A 25405-nucleotide genomic window follows, 5' to 3' on the forward strand; every position below is an offset into this window, starting at 1 on the left:
GATTTCTGTTGTAGAAATACATCAGAAAAATTACAAAAAAATGGAAAAAAAAATTTTTTCTAAATTTGAATGCAGTTTTTTAGAGAATCGCGCCAGAAACATTTAGAGGTATGCCACTTCAAAATCCGATTAAGATAAGTTGAGTTATGGAGTTTAGAACTTCAGATTTGGGTCATTTTATAATTTCTTTGATTTCTACAACATCATACATCAGAAAAATTACAAAAAAATGGAAAAAAAAATTTTTTCTAAATTTGAATGCAGTTTTTTAGAGAATCGCGCCAGAAACATTTAGAGGTATGCCACTTAAAAATCCGATTAAGATAAGTTGAGTTATGGAGTTTAGAACTTCAGATTTGGGTCATTTTTTAATTTCTTTGATTTCTGTTGTAGAAATACATCAGAAAAATTACAAAAAAATGGAAAAAAAAATTTTTTCTAAATTTGAATGCAGTTTTTTAGAGAATCGCGCCAGAAACATTTAGAGGTATGCCACTTCAAAATCCGATTAAGATAAGTTGAGTTATGGAGTTTAGAACTTCAGATTTGGGTCATTTTATAATTTCTTTGATTTCTACAACATCATACATCAGAAAAATTACAAAAAAATGGAAAAAAAAATTTTTTCTAAATTTGAATGCAGTTTTTTAGAGAATCGCGCCAGAAACATTTAGAGGTATGCCACTTCAAAATCCGATTAAGATAAGTTGAGTTATGGAGTTTAGAACTTCAGATTTGGGTCATTTTTTAATTTCTTTGATTTCTGTTGTAGAAATACATCAGAAAAATTACAAAAAAATGGAAAAAAAAATTTTTTCTAAATTTGAATGCAGTTTTTTAGAGAATCGCGCCAGAAACATTTAGAGGTATGCCACTTCAAAATCCGATTAAGATAAGTTGAGTTATGGAGTTTAGAACTTCAGATTTGGGTCATTTTATAATTTCTTTGATTTCTACAACATCATACATCAGAAAAATTACAAAAAAATGGAAAAAAAAATTTTTTCTAAATTTGAATGCAGTTTTTTAGAGAATCGCGCCAGAAACATTTAGAGGTATGCCACTTCAAAATCCGATTAAGATAAGTTGAGTTATGGAGTTTAGAACTTCAGATTTGGGTCATTTTATAATTTCTTTGATTTCTACAACATCATACATCAGAAAAATTACAAAAAAATGGAAAAAAAAATTTTTTCTAAATTTGAATGCAGTTTTTTAGAGAATCGCGCCAGAAACATTTAGAGGTATGCCACTTCAAAATCCGATTAAGATAAGTTGAGTTATGGAGTTTAGAACTTCAGATTTGGGTCATTTTTTAATTTCTTTGATTTCTGTTGTAGAAATACATCAGAAAAATTACAAAAAAATGGAAAAAAAAATTTTTTCTAAATTTGAATGCAGTTTTTTAGAGAATCGCGCCAGAAACATTTAGAGGTATGCCACTTCAAAATCCGATTAAGATAAGTTGAGTTATGGAGTTTAGAACTTCAGATTTGGGTCATTTTTTAATTTCTTTGATTTCTGTTGTAGAAATACATCAGAAAAATTACAAAAAAATGGAAAAAAAATTTTTTCTAAATTTGAATGCAGTTTTTTAGAGAATCGCGCCAGAAACATTTAGAGGTATGCCACTTCAAAATCCGATTAAGATAAGTTGAGTTATGGAGTTTAGAACTTCAGATTTGGGTCATTTTATAATTTCTTTGATTTCTGTTGTAGAAATACATCAGAAAAATTACAAAAAAATGGAAAAAAAAATTTGTTCTAAATTTGAATGCAGTTTTTTAGAGAATCGCGCCAGAAACATTTAGAGGTATGCCACATCAAAATCCGATTAAGATAAGTTGAGTTATGGAGTTTAGAACTTCAGATTTGGGTCATTTTTTAATTTCTTTGATTTCTGTTGTAGAAATACATCAGAAAAATTACAAAAAAATGGAAAAAAAAAATTTTTCTAAATTTGAATGCAGTTTTTTAGAGAATCGCGCCAGAAACATTTAGAGGTATGCCACTTCAAAATCCGATTAAGATAAGTTGAGTTATGGAGTTTAGAACTTCAGATTTGGGTCATTTTTTAATTTCTACAACATCATACATCAGAAAAATTACAAAAAAATGGAAAAAAAATAAATTTCTAAATTTGAATGCAGTTTTTTAGAGAATCGCGCCAGAAACATTTAGAGGTATGCCACTTCAAAATCCGATTAAGATAAGTTGAGTTATGGAGTTTACAACTTCAGATTTGGGTCATTTTTTAAGTTCTTTGATTTCTGTTGTAGAAATACATCAGAAAAATTACAAAAAAATGGAAAAAAAAAATTTTTCTAAATTTGAATGCAGTTTTTTAGAGAATCGCGCCAGAAACATTTAGAGGTATGCCACATCAAAATCCGATTAAGATAAGTTGAGTTATGGAGTTTAGAACTTCAGATTTGGGTCATTTTTTAATTTCTTTGATTTCTGTTGTAGAAATACATCAGAAAAATTACAAAAAAATGGAAAAAAAAATTTTTTCTAAATTTGAATGCAGTTTTTTAGAGAATCGCGCCAGAAACATTTAGAGGTATGCCACTTCAAAATCCGATTAAGATAAGTTGAGTTATGGAGTTTAGAACTTCAGATTTGGGTCATTTTTTAAGTTCTTTGATTTCTACAACATCATACATCAGAAAAATTACAAAAAAATGGAAAAAAAATAAATTTCTAAATTTGAATGCAGTTTATTAGAGAATCGCGCCAGAAACATCTAGAGGAAGTTCTAGTTTACTCTACGAGTAACGGGTATAAATAATATATGTAAAACTGAAAACGTTAAAAACTGCTTGAATTCAAAGTTGGTGATTACTGCTTGCCAAAATGTAGAACAGATGTAGAATGTACATTTTACTGTAAGAAATAATAATCACATGTAACTGTGCGTAATGTAGAATGTTATATACATCAATAGCATTATTTTGCTTATTATATCAAATGTGTTAACCAATTTAACTTTAAAAGTAATATACTAAGAATTGAGAGGTTAAAAAATAAATTGCTTAAGCCCTTTTTACATTTTTTGACATATTTATTGTTATGCGAACACTGCACTTTTCATAAAAGTCTAATGAACATGACTAAAATGATATTTCGAAAACGCTTTCATACACCGCAAATTTTCAGGAACTGTGGTAGTAGGGCAAGTGGCAAACTGGTATAAGAAAATATATCAAAAAAACCTACATCTGAAAAGATGCAAGATTCATTTGGTGCAAGATGCATCTGAAAAAATAAATCAAGGATACCAAGGTTTTTTTTTTGGCCCTTGGTCAAGCCTTGCCAAACCCAGCTTAAAGCTAATAGGAGCTTTATTATTATTTGAGAAAGTTGCTTTCCTTAGTTTCGTCTTACTGGGGAGATATAAAAATAGATTCCTCATACTGAAAGATAGTTAGTAGTGAATAATATATGGGGAAGTGTAGTGACCGTATGTAAGCTAAGCGGAAGTTTGATGGAAAACTTTCATGAAATATTCAAATCTATATGTCCCGATAGATATTCATTCCAGAAACGTAGAAATTATATCGAGTGTTAGTACGAACAAGCCGCATTGCCAAAAACCCATCCCCTCACAGCAACAGTTTAACAATGCCGACTTTAAATTTCCATGGCAACTGAGGAAATTCCGCCGTCGTTGTTTATTTTGGATACAAATTCTAACCCATGTCAGATAGCACTACAAGAAATACAAATATTTAATACAAGGAAATAAAAACATACGACAAAGAACGCCTGTAAATATGTGTCACCTAAAAAAATCACTTTTTTACACATAACTTTGGCAAGCGGAAGACCTTTACCCAAATAATAATCCAATTTTCTAAATACCTCGAAAACGTAAGAAAGCAAAAGTGAACAATGCCGACGATCCCGAAGAGGGAATACAAGCCCAGTAATGGGGGCAAAAGCTCTGGAATGGATTTCCTCAGTTCCGGCATCAAGGGAACCGAGGTCACCGAGATGCAGCTCAAATGGCACGAGAATCCTTGTCCAGCGCCACCATGCAAACAGGCATTTTGGTGGGCCAGCCATCCCAAGCCGATCAAAATCAAAGGTTGCCCCAAGTGAGTACCAAACAGAAGCCACCCAAAGCATTTCCCAAGCTTACCCTGTAATTGGAGTTAAGCAAGTGCGGTGTATTGAATACCTAGTGCTTTAGACATAAGCCAATATTAATATTAAGTAACTTTCCTATGTTAGTGTATATGTTTTCAATTAATTCTTTATATATGCATTTCATCTAGATGTAGTGGATATTATTCCTTTTCTAAAGGGTATCTTATAGTTGCAAAACCAGCGCTTTTTTAGCAGCTTGGGGGGGGTTCTTCTACACATTTGTATGTCTGCACACTGGGGTCAATGGAATCCAGGACCAAAAACGAAAGTCATAAATTGCGTAAATAAATTATTAAACGCTGGCCGTGTTCGGGTGATGGTCAATACAATGGCCCAGCCGAAGGACACGCAAACTCGGTATGATTTCGAATAGAAACATTCGTGTCCTGAAAGGAAGCAGTGGATGGAGTACACAGGACATGAACGGCGATTTGAGGGGAAATTATGAGGGGAGTGCAAGTCGTTGAGTGCTTAAAACTGGAAGTTGACGCACTATCATAAAATTATACAAGTATATCAGACTACAGATAATGACGGGGGCTGGACTTGGGTCGGATTAAGGTCAAACAGGGAATAAGGATGATCCCGAAATATGATAAAAACACAATAAACTGTTGTGTATCTATATCGAGTTGTAGTCAAGCTCCCATTCTCTCAAGCCGAAAACATTCCAATATAATAGCACCGAAATTGTGTATGCTCAAATTAGGATAGAAATACAGTGTTTTTAGGTGTTTCTTGTAAGGTTCGAAGGTCGGCCAACGAATTTAATCATATAAGTATGATTGAGTGAAGTAAACCAACCTTTCTTAACCACAGGCTTAGCCAAAAGCTCTTGGACTTCTGACACATTCCTTCCAATTCTAGTAACAATAATCTTTCATCTATTCACTGGCCTTTCTCCATTGCCAGTGAAAAGAGTGCCGCCTTCGAGTGCCAAGAAATCCACTTAATTAAGCTGGTTCCCTGTTGAATTCCGCTTATCAGGCAGTCCAAGCAGTTGACCTTGGCCATTGACATTAGCCAGGAGGTGTTCCGAGTAATAGAACCACCCACCTCCAATTTCAATGTCAGGCAGGGAAATGCGTGAAGTCATCTCCAACAATGTGACAGGAAATGTGGACACCATCGAATGAAATTCAAGGTCCTTCGCCGGGGCAAGACCTTTAATTGGAGACTACTCACCCAGCGAAACTACTTGGGTGGAAAAAAGCTCTTATGCAAACTAGAATTCTTGGGAACGTGGATTTGGCCATGGCAATGCCACCGACTGTTAACAGTTCGCATTATTATTGCAACACCTGCCCATCAGGTGCCTCAAACTGCGGCGCTAGCCTCCAGATACACTCAGAAAAAATCTGAAAAAAGTTAGGTATTCATTCAGACGTTTTTTCATTATAAATGTCTTTTGAAGTAAACGCATAATTGCTGCTTCGTAAAAGTTATTACAAAACAAAGTGGTGCCCAATCAGAATATACTCGTATATATATTCCTAAGAAGAAATTCGATATATTTCTTTGTCTGCACGACGACTGCTGACCACGGGCCGAATCCAACCGGGTCCGAGCACGAGTCCTGCGAGTCCTGCGAGTCCTGCGAGTCCTTTGGTCATTTGGCGTTTGCCATTCGAGCCGTGCGGTACGTGTTCCGCGGTGAAATAAAGCAATCAACGAAAGCAACACCTGAGCGGCCAGCGCGGCACGAATGGAAAAGGGAAACTATAAGAAAAATATTGATTAACTTTTTCGGTGCGGCGGGTGAGAGAACCGTGTGGTGGCTATTTATAATGAACGAGGTGACCGGCGGCCGGGAGCAGGGATAACCGAGAAGGAAGCGGAGACCATGCCAGAGACGGAGCAGCAGCAGCACCCAGCACACTCACATCCAGAACTTGAGCCAGATCCACAGCCAGCAGCAGAACTGGAGCACCTCACCGACAATAGACCGAATCGCGTGCAGAACTTCTCCTTCGCCAGCAGCTATCCCTACGCACCAGGACGCCTCTCGTCCAGCTCCAACTCGAACACCAACTACAACTCCTACTACAGCGCCGGCGACTACAACGTCCAGCGATATCAGAGTCCCTACAATTTCCAGCACGTGGTGACCAACGCATTCTCGGTGCTGCGCCACCAGCCGTCCGAGGAGCCGGAGTTCGATTCCTATCCAACGCGCCCCCAACAGGCCATCGTGCGTCCGATCCGGCGAGAGGCGGGTATAGCGGATAACCAGGATCACAATGTAGCAGAGCCAGCTGGGTATCCCACACAGAAATCGCACTTCTCGCGCAGCAACCAGGAGGTGCGCAGCTTCGCCGATGAGCTGAGCCAGAAGCTGCGCTTCCTGGCGCCGGAGGAGCAGAACTACGGCGGCCGCCAGAGCGCCAATTCCGGCGCCTGGATGGATCCAGCGATGGCACAGCGACCACGATTCGAGACCACGGTGCCGCAGGGCATCTTCCTGCCGCCTCCCCATGAAGTCCAGATGATACCGGCCACCATGCTGAGGAGGCATGTCTACGCCTACTCCTCATACCCCATGATTCTGCAAGGATATTTCGCCAAGGAACCCGGCAGCGAGAGCAAGGAGCAGAAGGTGACCGCCACCCGGCTGAATGGAGTGCGTGCCACGGCGGCAGTGGCGGCGGCCACTGCTGCGGCCTCCAAGTCCTCCCGTAACGATTCGCAGTCCCTCGCCGGTGGACTCCACATCACCAAGGCCCAGTTCCAGCAACAACTGCAACAGCGTCGCTCCACCACCAACCACAACAACAACAACAGCAACAGCAACATCAGCAGCGACAAGAGGTAATAAAAAGACCAACCCCCCAAAATGGTATGGGTACCACTGGAGTTGGAAGTGAAAAAAGGTGGCAAGTAAAAAAGGTCCCACAACTGACCAAGGCAAAGTGGGCCAAAATATATTACCATAAATTGAAATGAGTAATACGTACCTATTCCGCCATTCTGCAATGGAACCAGAACTAAGCTCCCCACTTCAGGTCGTACTGCCTTTATCGATTGACACCCAAACGATTCAATTACAAATGGGTTTTGGGGCTTTAAGAGCCGAATTCAATCCTTTAAAGATTCGACAGTCCTAGGGATTCCTTAAATGTTCTAGATTCTATTGAAATACCTCTTTTTTCATAAACTTTACTAACACTTACGACCTACAAATTGTCAGTAGGCTCTTCTTCAGCCAGGTTTGGTACATGTGTGGTGCGCCCACTTCCACAATGAACTCCTCCACAATTCAATTAGAAATGCTTTTCCAATAACATTTGGACTTTGTAAATTCCCTGAACGGTTTGATTAATTTATTTGGCGCATTCTCGACAGGGGAAACCCGTTTGCCTTGCATAAAATAACATGCGAGCAAACGGACAAACGGACAAAGGACCCTCGAATGTGTCGTGCCAGCGGAGAGTATTCCATATTCCCAGCTCAGGGCTTAAATAATTTAAATCAAGATTTCGTAGACAACAACAATGGGTACAAAGGAGCGATAAAAAACAGTGCCACAAATGGAGGGATATTACGTTCAATTACCACACCAGAGAAGAAGGACACCTATGGCACAAACAAAAACAAAAACAGGTCCTGCCGGCCGTTTTGCCCAAATGGGATGTTGTTCTCCCAAATGGGCCATCCTTTTTTGGATTGCTGAATATGAAATATCACTCAACGTTTAAATAAAGCTATAAGGCAGACAACTAAGCGTCACCGAAATAAACTGCAATGTGGCTATACCAAAGGGTGTACGAATGGAACAATTTAGATCAAATCCCCAGTAGTACCCATAAGGAAATCGCACCAAGGGTTCCGCGTTCCATTTGCCAATGGCTGCGGTCTGCAGACCCAGACCCAGAGAAATGTTGTCAGACATTCGCCAGCAACTTCAATGTGACTTCCTGTTGTGGGCCAAAAGTAGCTGCGAATTTGCATAGGTCACGAGTTCAGGTGCCAAGTTCTCCTAGTGCAATGTCTCACAGTGTTATATACTCCCCCTCGCAAACTCCATGTGTATGTGCATGTGCGGCAAGAAATGTTTGTTTCCCCGTTTACTTGTAGTAAACACATATAAAGTAGCAAGTCATAAATTACTCAGCAACCACGGACTGGACTCGTCCAGCTTTAAGGCTTTAAGCTCGAATCGCCGCCCTCACATCTGACCCAAAAGTGTACTGAACTTTGGCCAAATTGATTCGAATCGGAGATGACCTGACAAACGACCTGCGAAGGCGTTGAGAAATGCACAAATTTGATGTTTATCGCCTTGATAGTGCAACAGATTTGGGTCTTGGCTAATAAACCGAAGTGCACTGAAACTATTAGTAATCATAACTTGATATGATTCAAATTTTAATAGAAACCAAGTGAATACTTTTAAAATATATTAATTATATAGAAATAGATGTTTTGCAAGGTATGGTATGGTATGGTAAAAACTTAAGACATGTAACAGACATCATAACTTGAAAGGTGCCATTTTCAAACTTTAAGAGAAACCAATTGAATACTTTTAAAATATATTAAGTATATAGGAATAGATATTTTGCATTGTATGGTATGGGGCGGTAAAAACCCAAGACATGTAGTATACTTATGTATTTGGAAATTTGTAAAAGTCTGCAGCTTTTTTTCTGCATGAGCAGTTTGCTGAACTGGGTCGAGGCTTACTAATTGGTGGCTCCCACCTGGGCAACTCCTTGCCTGCCATTTGCTCCTCTTGCAGACCCATCGTCCCGCCGCCGGAGCCCTACAAGAACGTCATGTACGACCGTCGCGTCATAAAGGGCAGCAACTTTGGCAACGCCTCTCTGGTGGTAAGTACCATCAGTGGAGCCCAGTTCTCTGGCAGCCCTGACCCGCGACTAATCCACTTTATTTTCCGCTCCAGACGGATGTGGATCCCTTCGACAAGGGCGCCGAATTGAGGCGCCGCAATATGTTGCGCAAACGGACGATGCAGTGTCGCAATCAGAGAAATGTCCTGGGCACTCCGCCGCCGGTCAGGGGCCGCAAGCACGAGACCATTCAGACGGAGAAGTATCTGGAGAAGCTGATGCAGCGTCCGCCGGAGTTCTCCATCGACACGCAGACGGACCTGTTCCTCGAGAAGCCGCCGACGCCTCCATTCATACCGGCCAAAGTGGGCGTGGATGTGGGCACCGAGATCGGCGAGGGCGAACTCTTCCACTTCGATGCCGAGGCGCAGCCCATCATCGATGTCCTGGTGGACGCCTGCATCGAGCAGAGCATGCTGGAGGTGGCCCACGAGATGGAACTGGCCAGCCTGCGGCGCAAACAGGAAGAGTACGTATCACCAAGATTTTCAAGATGCAGATTACAATAGTGGTGTATTGTTATCCACAGATTCCTGGCCCAGAGGGAGGCGGAACTGGCCGAGCTGCGCCGTTTGGAGGCGGAGGAGTTGCGCTTGCAGGCGGAGAAGGAGCGTCGCCTGCGCCAGGATGCGATTGCCAAGGAGCTGGATGCTGAGATGCAGAAGAGCGTGACGGCGGCCAAGTTGCTCCAGGGACACATTGCCAGTCTGGTGCCGGAGGTGCTGGAGAACATTGAGCCGGCCAGCGATGCCGTCAAGAAGGAGCAGCTGATGAAGAGCGTCTGTCCGTGGTTGTCCGCCGAGGTGGCCGAGGAAGTGGGTCATATTGTGGACTCGCGCGAGATCCTCACCGCCATCATTCAGGAGATTATCAAGCAGCGTGCTGAGATCTATGCCGGCTACAAGGAACCTGAATCGGAACCATCCGGACCGGATGCGGGTGTTTGTGAGGAGGAGGGCTGCGCCATCGATGAGATGGAGGCGTGTCCCTGCGAATCGGAAACGGAAATAGAGCAGTGCCCCGAGCCGCCGCCACCGCCTCCTCATCTCTAAGTGATTGCGTTCGCGTTCATATTCGAGTTCATATTTCGAGTGGGATTCTGATGCCACCACAAACACAGACACACACTCACGTGTAACACTAACACACACCTGCTATTAAATCGTGGTTGGCTGCAACTTTGTTGTTGTGTCTGGCGAAGAGCTCAATTCGCCGCAGATTCGAAACTGGGCGCCAAACACAACTGCACAGCGGCGGCGGCGAAATGGAAGCGAATGGCAAATTGTAAACTGGATAATTGTTAAAGGTTCTTGTGTTACCGAAAATTCAACCAATAAAGCTCAACAAAATAAGCCCAACCATGCATTGCTCTTAATCTTTGAAATGGCTAAACATACCTAAATGGTTGAAATGATCGGTCATTTAAAATGTATGAAAATTCTTCAAGCCAATTAGAGTTTTCAGTGTTACCGTCCTGCAGGTGCTTTTATTTTTACGGTCTGTCTCTACGGTCACACTGTACGTGACGTCACATTGTTTTTTCTAGGGCTGTCGTGATATTAACAAAATATCGTATCGATATTTTTTTATCAAAAAAAATTATGATAATTTTTAAAATAACAAAAAAATATCGATATATTTGATTTTTTTTTTTTTCAAATAAAATTGGTTTTTTCCCCACAATAAAAATATAAAAGTTTCTTATTAAACTGGATATTCAAAATCTAATACAGATAATAATACAGATTGTGTTTATATATTTTAATGCTACTTATTTCCAATACTTCGAGTTAAGTGATTGATATTTTGATGTATTATCAACAACCCTAATTTAGAGTCACAAAATATTTCAAGTAATCTCTCTTACCGGTCGAGCAGTGAGTGTAGTGTATGTGTTCTTAAGTGTGATTACTTGAAAGTTCACATTCGCATCTCTCTTGAACAAATAACCAGGCAAATAACACAAATTGATTACCCTACACTGAAAGGGATATATATTTTTATGTTTATTCTTATACAAAGTGCTACTAAATTAATCTATTAAATATAATCTATTAATATAATCTATTATTAAATAAATCTATTAAATAATAATCTATTATTTTGTCATAATTATGTTAGTGAGTGAAATAGTGAGATCTTTAAAGTGAGTAGTAAAAATTGTCTTAAATAAAGCATGAAGAATGTTTAACTTACTGTTGGAACCATAGTTATTGCCGCTTTTAATACAAAGTGCTACTAAATTAATCTCGAGCTGTAAGTAATTAAATAATAATCTATTATTTTGTCATAATTATATTAGTGAGTGAAACAGTGAGGTCTTTAAAGTGAGTAGTAAAAATTGTCTTAAATAAAGCATGAAGAATGTTGAACTTACTGTTGGAACCATAGTTATTGCCGCTTTTAATATTTGTTTAGGGAACATATTTTCTTGTAGCCAAATAATTCCCAACTAGTTCTAGCGAAGACTGTAAGGCATATTTCAAGTAATCTCTCTTACCGGTCGAGCAGTGAGTGTAGTGTAGGTGTAGTTTGTATGTATGTATGTAGGTATGTATGTATGTATGTATGTATGTATGTATGTATGTATGTATGTATGTATGAATGTATGTATGTATGTATGTATGTATGTATGTATGTATGTATGTATGTATGTATGTATGTATGTATGTATGCATGCATGTATATATGTATGTATGTATGTATGTATGTATGTATGTATGTATGTATGTATGTATGTATGTATGTATGCATGTATGTATGTATGCATGTATGTATGTACGTAGTGTATGTGTTACTTGCACAAAGTAGTAAAAATTGTCTTAATTAAAGCATGAAGAATGTTCAACTTACTGTCGGAACACATAGTTATTGCCGCTTTTAATATTTGTTTAGGAAACATATTTTCTTGTAGCCAAATAATTCCCAACTAGAAAAAATAACTAAAAAAAATATCGATATTTTTTTTTTCAAATAAAATTTGTTTTTTTCCCCACAATAAAAATATAATAGTTTCTTATTAACTTTATGTTTCTTATTTGACTGGATATTCAATATCTAATACAGATAATAATACAGATTGTGCTTATATAAATCAATGCTATTTAATTCCAAGTATTATTATATTATTTTTTCGAGTTAAGTGATTTTAAGAAGACTCGTTGTGTTATATGTTTGTCAGTCATTCGGCTTCGTGCGTTACAGACTACACATTTTATAGCGGACGCCAACCGTTTTGAAGGCACTGAGCTACCCGGAGTGATCAGGTACTTTATGATAATTTTAAGACGATCACTTTTACCCGGTATCGCTTTGGAAATCAGAGTGACCAAGGGGAAAATATCAAAAAAATATCGCAATATCGATATTTGAGCAAAACAATATCACGATATAAATATAACATTTTCAGAACAAATATCGATATATTGATATATTATCAACAACCCTAGTTTTTTCCGTATTAAGTTAATGAATCACCACTAAACAAATTTCCTTGTTTTCACTACTAAATCGGCAGCCCAGGGTGAAGTGAAGATGTTTTCCAGCGGCCCCAACTACAACAAACTGAAGACCAATCTTCGATTGGCACTCAATCGCCTGAAATTGCTGGAGAAGAAGAAGGCGGAGCTGACGCAAAAGTCCAGGAAGGAAATAGCCGACTATTTGGCCACGGGAAAAACGGAGAGGGCGCGGATTCGCGTGGAGCACATCATAAGGTGAGTGCGGGAACATATTATCCATAGGGATCCCTCCCATATATCGTCTACATGCATTCATAGGGAGGACTACTTGGTGGAGGCAATGGAAATGGTGGAGATGTACTGTGACCTGTTGCTCGCCAGATTCGGCCTCATCACCCAGATGAAGGAACTGGACACAGGGATCGCCGAGCCGGTGGCCAGCTTGGTTTGGGTGTGTCCCCGCCTCCAGAGCGATATAGCCGAGCTGAAGATCATATCGGACATATTTGTGACCAAATATGGGCCACAGTTCGCCGAGCAATCGAGAACCGCCACTGGGGAGCACTATGTGTCGGAGAAACTCATGCATAAGCTCACGTTGCAGGCGCCGCCAAAGCTTCTGGTGGAGAACTACCTCATTGCCATTGCCAAGAACTATAACATCGAGTACGAACCGGATCCGCAGGTCATGCAGGAGGATCAGCCCCCGCAGCCGCATCTGATTGACCTGTCCGATCGGAACAACTTGAGCGGTGGTGGTGGTGGTGCCGGTGGCGGTGGTGGCGCTGCACCGCCCCAAATGGGCTTCATTGGATATCCGGCTATGCCAGCACTGCCCGATATGCCGATGCCACCGAGCGCAAAGCCCTTCAACTACCCACCCTTCGGTGGCGGCGGTGGCGGAGGCGGAGGAGCTCCTGCTGGGGCATACGCCGTGCCCCATCCCGTGCAGCCACCGCCGCCGTTCGCCTACAATATTCCGCCCAATCAGCCGGCACCGCCTGCAGTCCTGCCTGCAAAATGTGCCGAGGAGAAGGATCTGAACACCAACTTTATCAATGTAAATATACTTATCTAACGCCTTATTGTAGCACAGGGATATTTATAGTTTGTGCAGTTGCAATCACACTAGTTATAAATTAGTTTGCCCTCTTTCCCAGACTAACTATCCGGTGATAAGCTAGTTATTGCGCAATATTATTCAGGATTTACTAACATTATTATTTATTGGCCCAATTAAGTAATACATGCGATTGCAACTGCAGTAAAGGCATATATCCTTTTTGGAGAATAGTTAATAGTTGAGCTTTGGCATGTTTTGCATGACTCCTGGGCTGTTGCAGCGTGAAGCGGACAATACGGATGGCTCGGGCAGCCCGGATGAGAATATTCTGGTAGGTTATCTCTGTGTAGAATGCTGTTTAACCAAAAACTAACTCGCTTCTCGTTCTGCAACATCACTAAACAAATGAAATACGCTTCCATGGGCTCTCCTCCTCCACTCTTGTTTGTTTCTGTGCGAAAACCCACTGTGCGTGTAAGTTCAGTCATCCAAGTGATTCATAGCTTGTTGTCCACTGTTATCTTTTCGCTTGACTCAATGTTCCCTATTGATTTGTTATGCCAGTGTTTCTATTTTTTATTTGCCTTATTTTCTCTTTAATTTTGCCTAACAGCGCCCCAAACCCGAAAATGATCCGCCGCCGCGTTACACCTCCATTAATCCCGTAAATCTCCAGGTCAGGACATTGGATTTTATCAAATCAAGCACCTACTTTATTGATCATTTTATGGAATCAAACCTAAATTTTCTGAAAATTTCTACATATCGAAATTTACTTATGATTTAACAGAATTATTTTATGAAACCCAGATTAACCCAAATTTCTTACAATTTAATTTTGATTTACATAATTTTAAATTGGCTTTTAAAAATCAGAAAAGAAGGTTTCTTGTTTGTGTTAAATATCTTAGATACTCATTCATTTTCTTTATGCCCTTCGCAGAACGCCAACAAACCCAAACCTCAACCCCGATCCAAGCTGCCACCGGGTAATCCCACGCTGCCAAGTGCTCCTCCGGCGTTGGACTTCCCCTCGCTGCCCAACGTCCCGAATGATCTGCCGGATGTTCCCGGTGGAGGTGCCGAGAAGAAGGACGACGAGGAAGAGATCGATTTTGATGACCTTTCACGGCGCTTTGAGAACCTGAAGAAGCGAAAGTAAAGCAGCTGATCACCTTTTCAATTCTACAGTATATTTGTTATAATCTCTGACCTGTTCTATATAAATAATCACATATGTGTAAGGAACTATTGATCATTTTATATTTTGTATTAAGTAGTTGGTCAATTGAACCTGTCAACCTTGAAACTGGAAAATTGTTTACCTATTGCTTCGCATTACCGCAATGTTGATGATTCATCTAAATACAGCTTTAAGATTCAAATAACAGATTAAATTGTGTGTTAACATCTTTATGTTTCACATAAATATCAACAAGATTACAAAGAAAAACAAAAGATTATATTTCCTAGAAGAGTTCCTCGCTCTCCACAACTTCCTTCAGTTCGAGCAGCTCCAGCAGTCCCTTGCCCTTCGTTTCGTTCCTCACCAGCTCATCGATGACGCGATATTGGCCAGGATCTATGAGCAAGGTTAAGTGCAAGGTGGCCTCGTCCCATTCCTCGTGCTCCACTGTGTTGGCCAACTTAACCACCGATTCCTTGAGCTTGCCACCGCCCTCTTTTCCAGCGAAGCTAACCCGCAGCTTCATGCGTGACCTCTCGATGGGCATATGGTCCTTGAGAATCTTGATGGCCTCCAGTGTGTTCTGCTTGGTGTTCCTGTTCATCTTGACGGAGAAGTGGGCATCCTTCAGGGATTTCTCGATGATGGAGGCGGGATATGGACGACGCGTCTCTGGATTTACACACAAAGCAGCCACGGAGTTAACTATACTATTTAGCTGGGTGTCCAGACAACTTTGGCGCTCCTTTTCCGACACCTGCAGTTCTCCTTTGCTCAGGATCTCCTTGCAGATCTCAGTTTCATCTGTTTTATTGAACGCCTTTTGCAACTCGTCCTTTTTGGCCGCCTGTCCCTTGGAGACATTGGTGAACACGGTATGGGTTTGCAGGACCTCATCAATGTCCTTTTCGCTATAGGTAAAACGCATTTCACAATGTGCACGTGTTGCATTTAGCGACTGTTACCTGTTGCTCCTCCAGGAAAGGACTTTATTTTTATAGCAGGCGATCTCGAAACGCTTGCCTCCTTTTTTTAGCCTCACAATGGCGACATTTGTGAGGCGTATTTGATTTGTGGGCGTAAATATTTTGGACATTGTTATTAAAATAAAAGCTTCGAAATTAGAGATGGGAAACTATTCCAAGACAGTTTCGATCGAGCCAAACGATAAATTGTCAAAAACGAAAGAATTTATACTCCGTAATTGTGAAATTATTCAAATTTTCTTTATTTTGCAAGGTGATTAAATTTTTTGCTGGCTTAAAATCGGTTTTAATTTTTCAGCGATCATAGTTCAAACGCATAATTCATTACCAGCTTAACATCTTTTTGAAAAATTCAATAAATATTTGGCGAACACTAAATATTTATACAACTGCTTAGAACATATTATTATTATTATATTTATTATTACTTGATATATTTCAATTTATATTTGGATGGCTTTATTATAAATATATATTTTATTTTTCGTTGCCACCCACATTTTCCCAAGCTATCGTTTTATCCGCCTATCGCTCTTTTGCCACCACAATAACGATGTTGTTTTTCCCTCGCCTCTTTTATTCTTCTTCTTTCTCACCCAATTCGCCAGAGCGCGCAGCAAACAACAAAACACACAGTGCTTAAAACCGCGATATCAACGGTCGTTAAAAATTGTTATCAATCGCCTTTCGCTAACTAACGTCAAAATGTGGAGCAAATTACAGAAATACACCGAATCAGCGCGTTCAGTGCGAAAAACTAAAGATTTTAAGGCAACTCCAGTGGCCCGACCGTTTAGTGGTCCCTTTAAACTGGCTACATGCCAAACAGAGGGACCTCTAAACATTAGACGAAGAGGACGGCACAAGGCAGACATCGATAAATCAGCGGCCCAAAGCAACGCTGCAAAGTGTTTGTAAACAGCTGACGAACCCGCCAGGTGGCGCTCGCGTTCGGGCATTGCCAGATGGGAAAAATCACCAAATGCTGCCTTTAATGGTGAACGCCATTTTTATTGCAAGAAAGAAAGCCACGGGTTTCAAGCAAAAACGCTAATATTTAACGTGTAATCATTGTAAAAAGACAGCGCGGCTATGATTTAATCAAACAGCAAGTGTACCGAGCTGAGGGCACAGCGATTGGCTCCAGAAACTTGCCATTTTTGGAAGATTAACGGAGGTGTGTGGGATTGGGAATGCCAACAAAAAAAATGAGGCTCAATAAATGCCCTGTAATTGTATAATAAATTTGTCTAAAAAAAGTGAAATATATTGCAAAATTACCAAAGAATTAGTTTATCCAAAATATCAACCGAATATTGTGCAAGTTTCTGCCCGGAAAATGCTACATATCACAATTTTCAACTGCGATTTTGTGTGTGTGTTCTTGAGGGCTGTGCAAAAGTCTTAAAAATGCGACGCCTGCAAAAGGGGCAGAAATTTGTATATTCGTGTGTTTGAAATGGCACAAAAACGTGATGAAACTTGTTTTTCTGTCCACTTACTTGATTTTAATACATCACATAGATGCTTAACCTTGGTTTTATTAGAATAAATGTTGAGGAATTTAGTACTGAGACGCAAAAATATAACCTTTAAATGTTTAAAGTATCTTAATTATGCTACACACGGTGCAAAGTTTAATAACTTTACTTTTGACTTTTCTCAAGCATAAGTGCACTGTTATTTACATATAATTAAAATGCACCTATAGCAGTAACTATATTTTCAGTAACTAAAAATGGACTTGGAAGAAATGACATTTAAATTAAATAAATGTCAAGTCCCATTTAATTATGCAAAACAATAGTATTTTGAAAGGCCCCAAAATGCACATATACAATTCAATCTGAAATTAATCTATTACCCTTTCCAGCTGCCTTAAAATGGAGCAGTATATTGTGCCGCTGGAGGAGCCCGTCTACTCCGATCTGCAGGTAGTGCAAGTGCCCCAAGATGAGGTGGGGGTGAGTAGTATCAGAAGCCCACGGTGAGCACCTAGCTAATTTCCCGCTACTTTCAGTCCCTGGTCCTGCAGGATGACCAGCAGTTGGTCTTCAACGACCAGCAGCAAGTGGTCTACCAAACGGCGGCTCCAGCGCAGTATCAACAGCCGCAGCAGTCGGCGGCACCCACATACCACATAATCGGCGGCGATGATCTTGCCCATCAGCAGCAACAGCACCAGCAACAGCAGCAGCAACAACAACAGCAGCAACAACAGCCGCAGCAACAGCACCAGCAGCAGCAACAACAAGTTGTAATGCATCATCAGCAGCATCAAGTGCAGCAAGTGCAGCAGGTGCAGCAAGTGCAGCAAGTTCACTATCAGCAGCAGCAGCAGGAGCCCCAGCAGCAACAGCAACAACTGCACATGGAGCAACAGCAGCAGCAACAATATGTGCAGCATCAACAGCAGCAACCCGCCATCCAGCATACGCAGCAGATTTACTACACTTCCGAGCAAGTCCTGCAACCAAATGCCATCGTACAACATATGCAGCAGCAGAAGAAGCAGCAGCAAGTGCTGCAGCAACAACAGCAGCAACAGTATCAGCAACACGCACCCGCCTACCAAGTGCAAGCGTCGCCCCAAGGGCAAACTCAATTACTTCAGAGTCCCCCGCAGCAGCATCAGCAAGCGCAGCAGCCACAAACATTGCAGCTGCAGACGTCGCCCCCCCAACAGCAACCGCAACAGCACCAGCAGATTGTCTACCGCATGACCACCACCCAGCAGCAACAAAGACCATTAGGGGTAAGTTAGGTTTCACATAGCCTTTTCTTTACCTGTCACTTGTAAACATATTGTCACAATTTCTACACATTTAGATGCTCAACAATACACACGTGATTGTCCAGCAGCAACCGGTGTTGATCCAGGGGCCGCAGCATCAGGAGCTGATTATGCGCCAGGCCATACATCCGTACAACAATCGAGTAGTTTATGCCACTTCGCCGCAACAGCAGCAGCAGCAACAGCACGTCATCCAGCAGCACGTACAGCAGCAGCATCAGCAAGTCCAGCAGCAACAGCAGATGCAACTGCAGCCCACGACTCAAACAGCCCATTTGGTGCAGGCTCGTGTGGTGCCACAGCAGACCCAAAACGTTGTCTACCAGCAGTTGCAGGTGCAAAAGGTGCAGCCACAGCAGCAGCAGCAGCCTCCACAGCAGCAGCAGCAGCAGCCCCAGTTGGTGGCTCAGCAGCAGCCGCAGCTAGTGGCCACCACTGCTGCAGGAGGCACTCAACTGGTACGAGCCTCGTTCAGGAAATCCGCACGAGGGGGAGCTGTTCTGGCCAGACCGGGCACACTAATCACCACCAGACCAACACTCACGCCCGCAACGATTGTACGACAAGTACGGCCCCGGGGAGGAGCAGTGGGCTCTGTGCCCGGCGGACTGGTTAGGAATATGCGCCCTGCGGGCGTACGACCCACTCGAGCTCAGTTGGTGGTGCAGACTAGCGGCGCCGGCGAGGGTCAGGCCATGCTAGTGACCCAAGGCCAAATGAAGCACATTACCATCAGCACGAATCTCGGCCAGCCGCAACAACAGCAGCAGCAGCAGACCCAACAACAGCAGATGCAGCAGCAGCCGCGCCACATCTACCGCACGCACATGGTCACCGATGGAAATCCCCAGCAGCAGCAGGCGCCACAACAGCAACCGCAGCAGCACCAGCAAATGCTGATGATGCGTCATGCTCCGATTCGTTACAGAGCTCCGGTGACCTCAGCAGTCGCGGCGCCAGTTCAGGCGCCTGCTCCAACGCCCGCAGGCGGAGGTGTCCAAACTAGTACTATAGGCATGGATTTGGAAGAGCGCATTCAGGCGGCAGTGCTCAAAAAGGAGCAACAGAAGCCCCAGGCTCCGGCTCAGCCGGTGGCCCCCAATCAACTACAGCCCATGCAGATTGGAGCGGGAACCACACTGACCACTTACTATCCTGCAGCAGCTGCCTCGCAAGAAGAGGAGCAGCAACAACAGCAACAACAGCAGCAGCAGCAGCAACAGCAAGTGGTCCAGAGTCAGCCCCAAGGAATACGACCACCCAGTGGAGCAAGCATGACTTTGGCGGAGTACAAGAAGAGGCAAACTCTGTCGGCCTCACCAGCTCCAGTTCCGCCTCCAAATCCAGGACTGGCGCCCATGAGAGCCACGGCACCTGGAACGATGGTTCGCCCAACTGCCAAAATAACACCCACGCAACCTGCTGGCGCCTTGCCGCCCGGCACCAGGATCATGCAGCCACAGAGGCCAGTGCCAGCCGCAGTAGCTGCACCACTTCCAGCTCCAGCGGCGGTGACACAAGGATCATCCGTGATGAAGACTTCGCACAATAACTACGAGATTCACTCGCAGCATGTGCTGAATAACCGAGCCGGTCAGGAAATAGCCGAGCGCGACAAGAATAGTGCCAAGATGCTGGTGATCCTGGCCAGCGGAGAGCAACGTCTGATCACCTTTACGCTTCCACGTGAGTCCTGCACTGTGCAGGATCTTCTCGAGCAGGTCGGTGTGCCCTTTGACCACAACACCACCATCCAGTGTGTCGAGCATCGCGGTGCCAATGTGGACTTTGTGGTCACCGTCGGCTTCACGGTCCACGAGTCTGCCAGCGAACTGATTTCACGGGCGGAGGAGAGTCTGCAAATGAACCGTTCGCAGGAGAATCAGTCTGCCGTCGCTGGAGCAGCGTCCAATCCTAATCCTGCCACAACGAGTGCCTCGCCTGCTTATGCCCAAGCGAATGCCGCTGCCGAGCAGGCGAAACGCGAAGCAGCCAGTTCGGCAAGTGGTAACTCAACGGTTGGTGCAGTTTCCTCCGCTGGCAGCGCTCCCTCGGAGGGCAGGAAACTGATCGACGGTTTTCTGGCCGTCTGCCAGCTGTGTGGATTCACTGGCGTCGATCATGCCCGCTGCGAGCGGTGCAAACGCGTCTTCCCGGAGCCACCGAAACGCAAATCCTACATGCCCAAGAATAGTGCGGCCTCCTCGCCAGCTTCGTCGTCCTCCAGCGAGCCCGTGTCTGCTGTCCCAACGGCAGCGGATAAGAAACGCGAGTTGGCGGCAGCTAGATTCAACAACAAGTTGGCTGGCGTGACCTACGCAGTCGGAGTTGGAGCTCGCGGTCGCGGATCCCTGGCCATGAGAGGCGGCAGAGCGCGGGGAGGCAGACGGGTGCCCGAAGTGGATCCCGTGGTGCTGCTGAGCAGCGAGGATGAGGCCGACGAGGGTGAGGGCACCTCGGACTCGAGCAATGTAAGTTATTTACATATACCTCCATGTCTTGCAATTGTCAATATTTCGTTATATTCGGCAGCAACCTACCAGCAATTCCAAGCTGAACTCCAATGGCAATCTGCATGAACTTTCCGCCGCCTTTCCTTGCGAGCCAAATCTGCCAGAGATCGATGAGGTGGCCTTGTACAAAGGTAAGACCTAAGTATGCCATTCAAATATCATAAACTATACCTGACGTGTATACATCGAACAAGAACTTTTGTTTATCCTTTGGATTTTAACTATGAAGACTCATTTACTCAGATTCATTTTAGTGAATCATGTTATGAGATACAATTTTTGACTTATGAATGAATTACTCAGATTCATTTTAATTTATGAGATACAATTTTTGACTTATGAATGACGGGTACCAAGTATCTTCTAAACAACATTTCTCGGATAACTACAAAGATACGAAGTATCTCAAATATACGAAAACGTCTTGGACATCGATATACATTTGGCATGTTTATCAGATAAAAATAGTGATAGAGTTTGTCCGTATATACATTACATTTACGTAGAAAATATATTAAAGTGGCCGACATTAAAGTAAATACAAAGATTTACCATAAATTCGAATTTAGAATTGATCTATTTCAAGTAAACTTTTTATTTTCGACTAGGTCTAGCCGTTTTGTAGCTAGCAGCAGCACTGATGCATTGCAATGTTGTGTGTGCAGTTATTTGGTGTTGGCAACGCCATTGGTCCGTGTGTGTAGGCGTTAGTCCGCCAGGGGGCGCTCCAGCCAGCCAGCGCACGCCATTTTTACGGTCTGCGAAGAAGAAGCAGAGACGCAAAGCGAATGCGTGAAAACACATCGTTTTCCTCATTCTTTTGCAATTTTCCCACATTTGCAGGGTTTTTAGTACTTCTTATTTAATTACTTAACGACACAAAGTAGACGAAGCATTCTACCACAATGAACGATGAAGGTAAATGTGTGGGCGTAATCGAAAACTCGCGAGTGAATAAAAATGTGACTGATGGATGGCCACGAGGAAAATGCTACAATTAACTACCACGGACTTTTTCCTACCATTGCAGATTTCTCCCGAGGCGATGTTAGGGATTTGTCGGATATCCCCGAACCGGAACAGTTTTCCGCATCCTTGAAGTGCAGCTGCGTGCGTCTGGTGCCCTACAGATTCGAGATTACCGAGCCGGTAAGGCCTCACCCCCATTAGCCTTTCCCTTGCCCTTGAAATGTGTATAATAGAATTAAATACAATATAATTGCTCAATCCCAATCCCACAGGTATGCTTCACAACGAAGGGCGTTCGCATCGCTGGCATGCTGAAGGACAAGGACGAGAAGTTCGAGCTGAACATCCACAAGCAGGAGGTGATCAAGGTGATAGCCCACTTCGGCAACGTTGAGCCCGCCCAGCCACTGGTCACGCTATATCTTCTCAAGACGTGCGCGGAGTACGTAAAAAACCAACTCAAGCTGCCCGACGATCAGCATCACGAACGTGAGTAATAAGCACTCTCTGTGTACTACATATTTTCATTCATCGTTTTGCTCAGCAATACGGCAACTAAGCTAAACTAATCAATGGTAATTAATTCTTTCAATTGTAGAAACCGGTTTCAAGACGCACAGCTATCACACTCGCCGCCTGATCCTGTTGTTCGACAGCATATCCGTGACCGCTCGTGGTAATATCAAGTCCATGTTCAGCTGTGTGGACGAGATATCCTCGACAGATGCCGCCGAGATTCTCGAGAGGATCGCGGACTCCGATCGCAAGACGCAAGACAAGAGCTCGCAGCCACCGCCGCGACAACTGAGAGCAGACGAGCAGGTTAGTCTGCTGATGTATCCGCCGAAGGGAACGGGAGGCCTGTGCATCCGCATGGAGGACTACGTGTGCCTCACCAAGGAATCCTACCTCAACGACATCATCATTGACTTCTATCTGCTCTGGCTGAGGAACACACTGATTCCGGAGTCTCAACGCGACAGGACACATATCTTTAGCACATTCTTTTACAAGAGACTCACAACGCTAACGCGCCCAGCGGACATGAAGCAGACGGCAGCACAGAAGCGTCATGCCAGGGTGCAGAAATGGACCAAGGGAGTGGACATCTTCGAAAAGGATTTTATTATAGTGCCCATCAACGAGCAGTCGCATTGGTTCCTCGCCATCATTTGCTACCCCAACTTAAAAGGACCCGTGACGTTCGATACGAATCAGCCAGTGGAGCCGCAGCAGCTGAAGCGTCCCAGAGGCAAGAAGGTGTCCCTGCAGATTGGCAACACCACCATAACCCCGCTGACGAAAAGGGGAGAGGGAGGACAACTTCCAGCGGCTCTGACAGCGGAGAACGTGTGCCGGATAGCAGACGATGAGAGCGAAAGGGATGAGGCGGAGGGCGATGAGAGCGACATGGCCTCGGATGACAGTGAAAACTCCAACTCGGCCAAGGAACCAACGGCCACGCCCACTTCCACGACTACCACCACCCCCACTGTAACTAGTTCGCAGCCCACATCCACCGGACCAGCGAGGAATATTGCATCCGATGATGTGCCAGCCGTAAAACAACCTCTAATCCTAATCTTTGATTCCCTGGCGGGCGCTTCGCGTAGCCGCGTCGTGGCCACATTGCGAGACTATCTCACATGCGAGTACCGGGTGAAGAAGCCGGATGCGCAGGCGCACATCTTCAACAAGGACAACATGCCGGGCCACTGCGTCAAGGTGCCGCAGCAGAACAACTTCACCGATTGCGGCCTGTATCTGCTGCAGTATGTGGAGCAATTCTTTGGCGAGCCAATCAGAGACTACAGACTGCCCATCAAGCAGCTGACCAACTGGTTCGACTTTCTCACGGTGACGAAAAAGCGCGAGGACATTGCCAATCTCATCCAGCAGCTAATGGACGACGGCAATCAGCAGCAACGACTTATTCTGCCAGTGATCGAGTTCCCCACGCTGAATGGCCAGTTGGTCGAGTACCCGGAGGACACGGAGAGTGCCGAGTTTGAGGAGGAGGAGGGCCATGACGACGAGGATCCAGCCAGTGAAATGGTAAGTTTCTCTCAAAGATATTCTAGCTGCTGTATCACGGTCACTAACTTTAATCTTTCATTCAGCATGATGAAAACAATGCCGGCACCGACATGGAAGTGGACCCTGTAAACGAGGAGCCAGCGCTGGCAGGGAAACCCGCCGCGATAGCCCCTGCGCCCACGACTACGGCAGCACCCACGGGTAAAAGATTCGTGCTGAAGCGGCGCCTGCACAATGGATCCGTCTCAAGTCCGAGCAATGGAAACGGGGAGGCTAACAGTAACGGCAGTACACTGATACCACAACTGGTGAGCACGGCGGGCGCTACGACAGCCGTTTCGCCCGGAGTCGCTCATCTGACGCCGCGCGGCTCCAGCGGAGGTCTAAAGATCCGCAAGATAGAGCCGTAGCACCAACCAATACTCGCCATGCGAGCTCGCGATCCGGATGCGCATATGACCCACCTGCCTGCGCTGCTCCAGCTGCCACAGCTGCGGCACCATCTGTAAATACGCCATCACATTAATAATTCTATGTATCTAAACATTTGCCTCTAAAACTACACTAAACTAAAACTATAAATAAAGACTAAAGTACTATGTATGAAATACAAGAAACTGGTGAAACTTTCTAAGCATATATTGATGGCGAAAAACAAGGACTTTAATTTGAAAGTCATTTGGGCTGTTTCATTAACTTCTGAAAATCAATTCTATGTTCATTCAAATTCGCTTGACTTAATCCCTGAATTAATTTACAATTTTAATGACCTCGGAATTTAAAACAGCCAAATTCCATTTTAAATAGATTACAAACAGGGAAAACAAAATTGAGGGTTTTAAATTCTTTCACTTATGCCTTACTGCCTGCTTCTAGGGGAGTTTTTTCAGCACCACTTTATTTTACAACAAATTTCGTGGTCGCCCTTGCCCAAACCAGTTTCGCATGTCTCGCCATGTAGGCTAGAATCGCCATGTAGATTGCACCTACATGGTGGGACTCCCCGAGGCGCGTCTATGAACAGAATGCAAATTTAACAGAAATATGCGTAAGCTGGCTTGCGGACTTTTACAAATATTGCATGCGCGCTCAACTTGGATTGCAACTTTGAATGGTTTTGCATAATTTTGGTTAATCTTTAATTGATAGCTCCCCAACCCGCGACTTATGCCATGTAGTTACTTTAGAACCTACATGGCGACCTACATGGAGACGGGCACGCACACACCCGCACTCGTGCGTGTGAAGCAACAACACACACAATCACGCTGCCATGTAGTTAGCAGGCGAAAAAGTTAGGTTAGACTCACAGCTGCTCGCGCGAAGGAAGGGATGAGAAGGCAGAAAAAAGAGAGGATAGTATGGGTGGAGAGGCGAATGGCAAGCGAAAAGCG

At 43.7% G+C, this 25405-nt stretch overlaps 4 protein-coding genes across 12 annotated transcripts; 3 read left to right on the top strand and 1 right to left on the bottom strand.

Moving 5' to 3' along the window:
- The first annotated feature begins 3662 nt into the window (after positions 1–3662).
- On the top strand, positions 3663–10361 carry LOC6544846 (radial spoke head protein 3 homolog B). 2 transcript variants are annotated; one of them, XM_001971500.3, is made up of 5 exons: positions 3663–3770; positions 3879–4100; positions 8891–8981; positions 9056–9471; positions 9532–10353. In XM_001971500.3, the coding sequence occupies exons 2-5, from the start codon at positions 3895–3897 to the stop codon at positions 10052–10054; spliced, it is 1236 nt and encodes a 411-aa protein (XP_001971536.1). In that variant the 5' UTR covers positions 3663–3770; positions 3879–3894; the 3' UTR covers positions 10055–10353. The 2 variants fall into 2 exon arrangements, with proteins under 2 accessions (XP_001971536.1, XP_026833512.1); XM_026977711.1 differs by lacking the exons at positions 3663–3770; positions 3879–4100 and adding an exon at positions 5766–6960 and having other exon boundaries at positions 9532–10361.
- Positions 10362–12379: 2018 nt separating this feature from the next.
- On the top strand, positions 12380–14916 carry LOC6544847 (IST1 homolog). 6 transcript variants are annotated; one of them, XM_001971501.3, is made up of 5 exons: positions 12380–12718; positions 12782–13523; positions 13807–13857; positions 14140–14202; positions 14470–14916. In XM_001971501.3, exons 1-5 carry the CDS (start codon positions 12537–12539, stop codon positions 14686–14688), a joined length of 1257 nt encoding a protein of 418 aa, XP_001971537.1. In that variant the 5' UTR covers positions 12380–12536; the 3' UTR covers positions 14689–14916. The 6 variants fall into 6 exon arrangements, with proteins under 6 accessions (XP_001971537.1, XP_015013727.1, XP_026833110.1 ...); XM_015158241.2 differs by lacking the exon at positions 14140–14202; XM_026977309.1 differs by lacking the exon at positions 14140–14202 and having other exon boundaries at positions 14506–14916.
- Positions 14917–14923: 7 nt separating this feature from the next.
- On the bottom strand, positions 14924–15967 carry LOC6544848 (ribosome maturation protein SBDS). Its single transcript, XM_001971502.3, has 2 exons — positions 15678–15967; positions 14924–15623 (listed from the first exon to the last, which is right to left on the bottom strand). Exons 1-2 carry the CDS (start codon positions 15806–15808, stop codon positions 14996–14998), a joined length of 759 nt encoding a protein of 252 aa, XP_001971538.1. The 5' UTR covers positions 15809–15967; the 3' UTR covers positions 14924–14995.
- Positions 15968–16229: 262 nt separating this feature from the next.
- LOC6544849 (sentrin-specific protease 6) lies at positions 16230–24628 on the top strand. Of its 3 annotated transcripts, none has more exons than XM_001971503.3 (9): positions 16230–16875; positions 17572–17662; positions 17719–18453; positions 18528–20963; positions 21025–21136; positions 22036–22154; positions 22247–22463; positions 22573–24029; positions 24095–24628. In XM_001971503.3, exons 2-9 carry the CDS (start codon positions 17582–17584, stop codon positions 24419–24421), a joined length of 5484 nt encoding a protein of 1827 aa, XP_001971539.1. In that variant the 5' UTR covers positions 16230–16875; positions 17572–17581; the 3' UTR covers positions 24422–24628. The 3 variants fall into 3 exon arrangements, with proteins under 3 accessions (XP_001971539.1, XP_026832494.1, XP_015013730.1); XM_026976693.1 differs by lacking the exon at positions 16230–16875 and adding an exon at positions 16881–16927; XM_015158244.2 differs by lacking the exons at positions 16230–16875; positions 17572–17662; positions 17719–18453; positions 18528–20963; positions 21025–21136 and adding an exon at positions 21607–21923.
- The last annotated feature ends 777 nt before the right edge of the window (positions 24629–25405 follow it).

This window comes from Drosophila erecta, unplaced genomic scaffold (genome assembly GCF_003286155.1).
Source record: "Drosophila erecta strain 14021-0224.00,06,07 unplaced genomic scaffold, DereRS2 tig00000021-arrow-pilon, whole genome shotgun sequence".
NCBI classification, from domain to species: Eukaryota; Metazoa; Arthropoda; class Insecta; order Diptera; family Drosophilidae; genus Drosophila; species Drosophila erecta.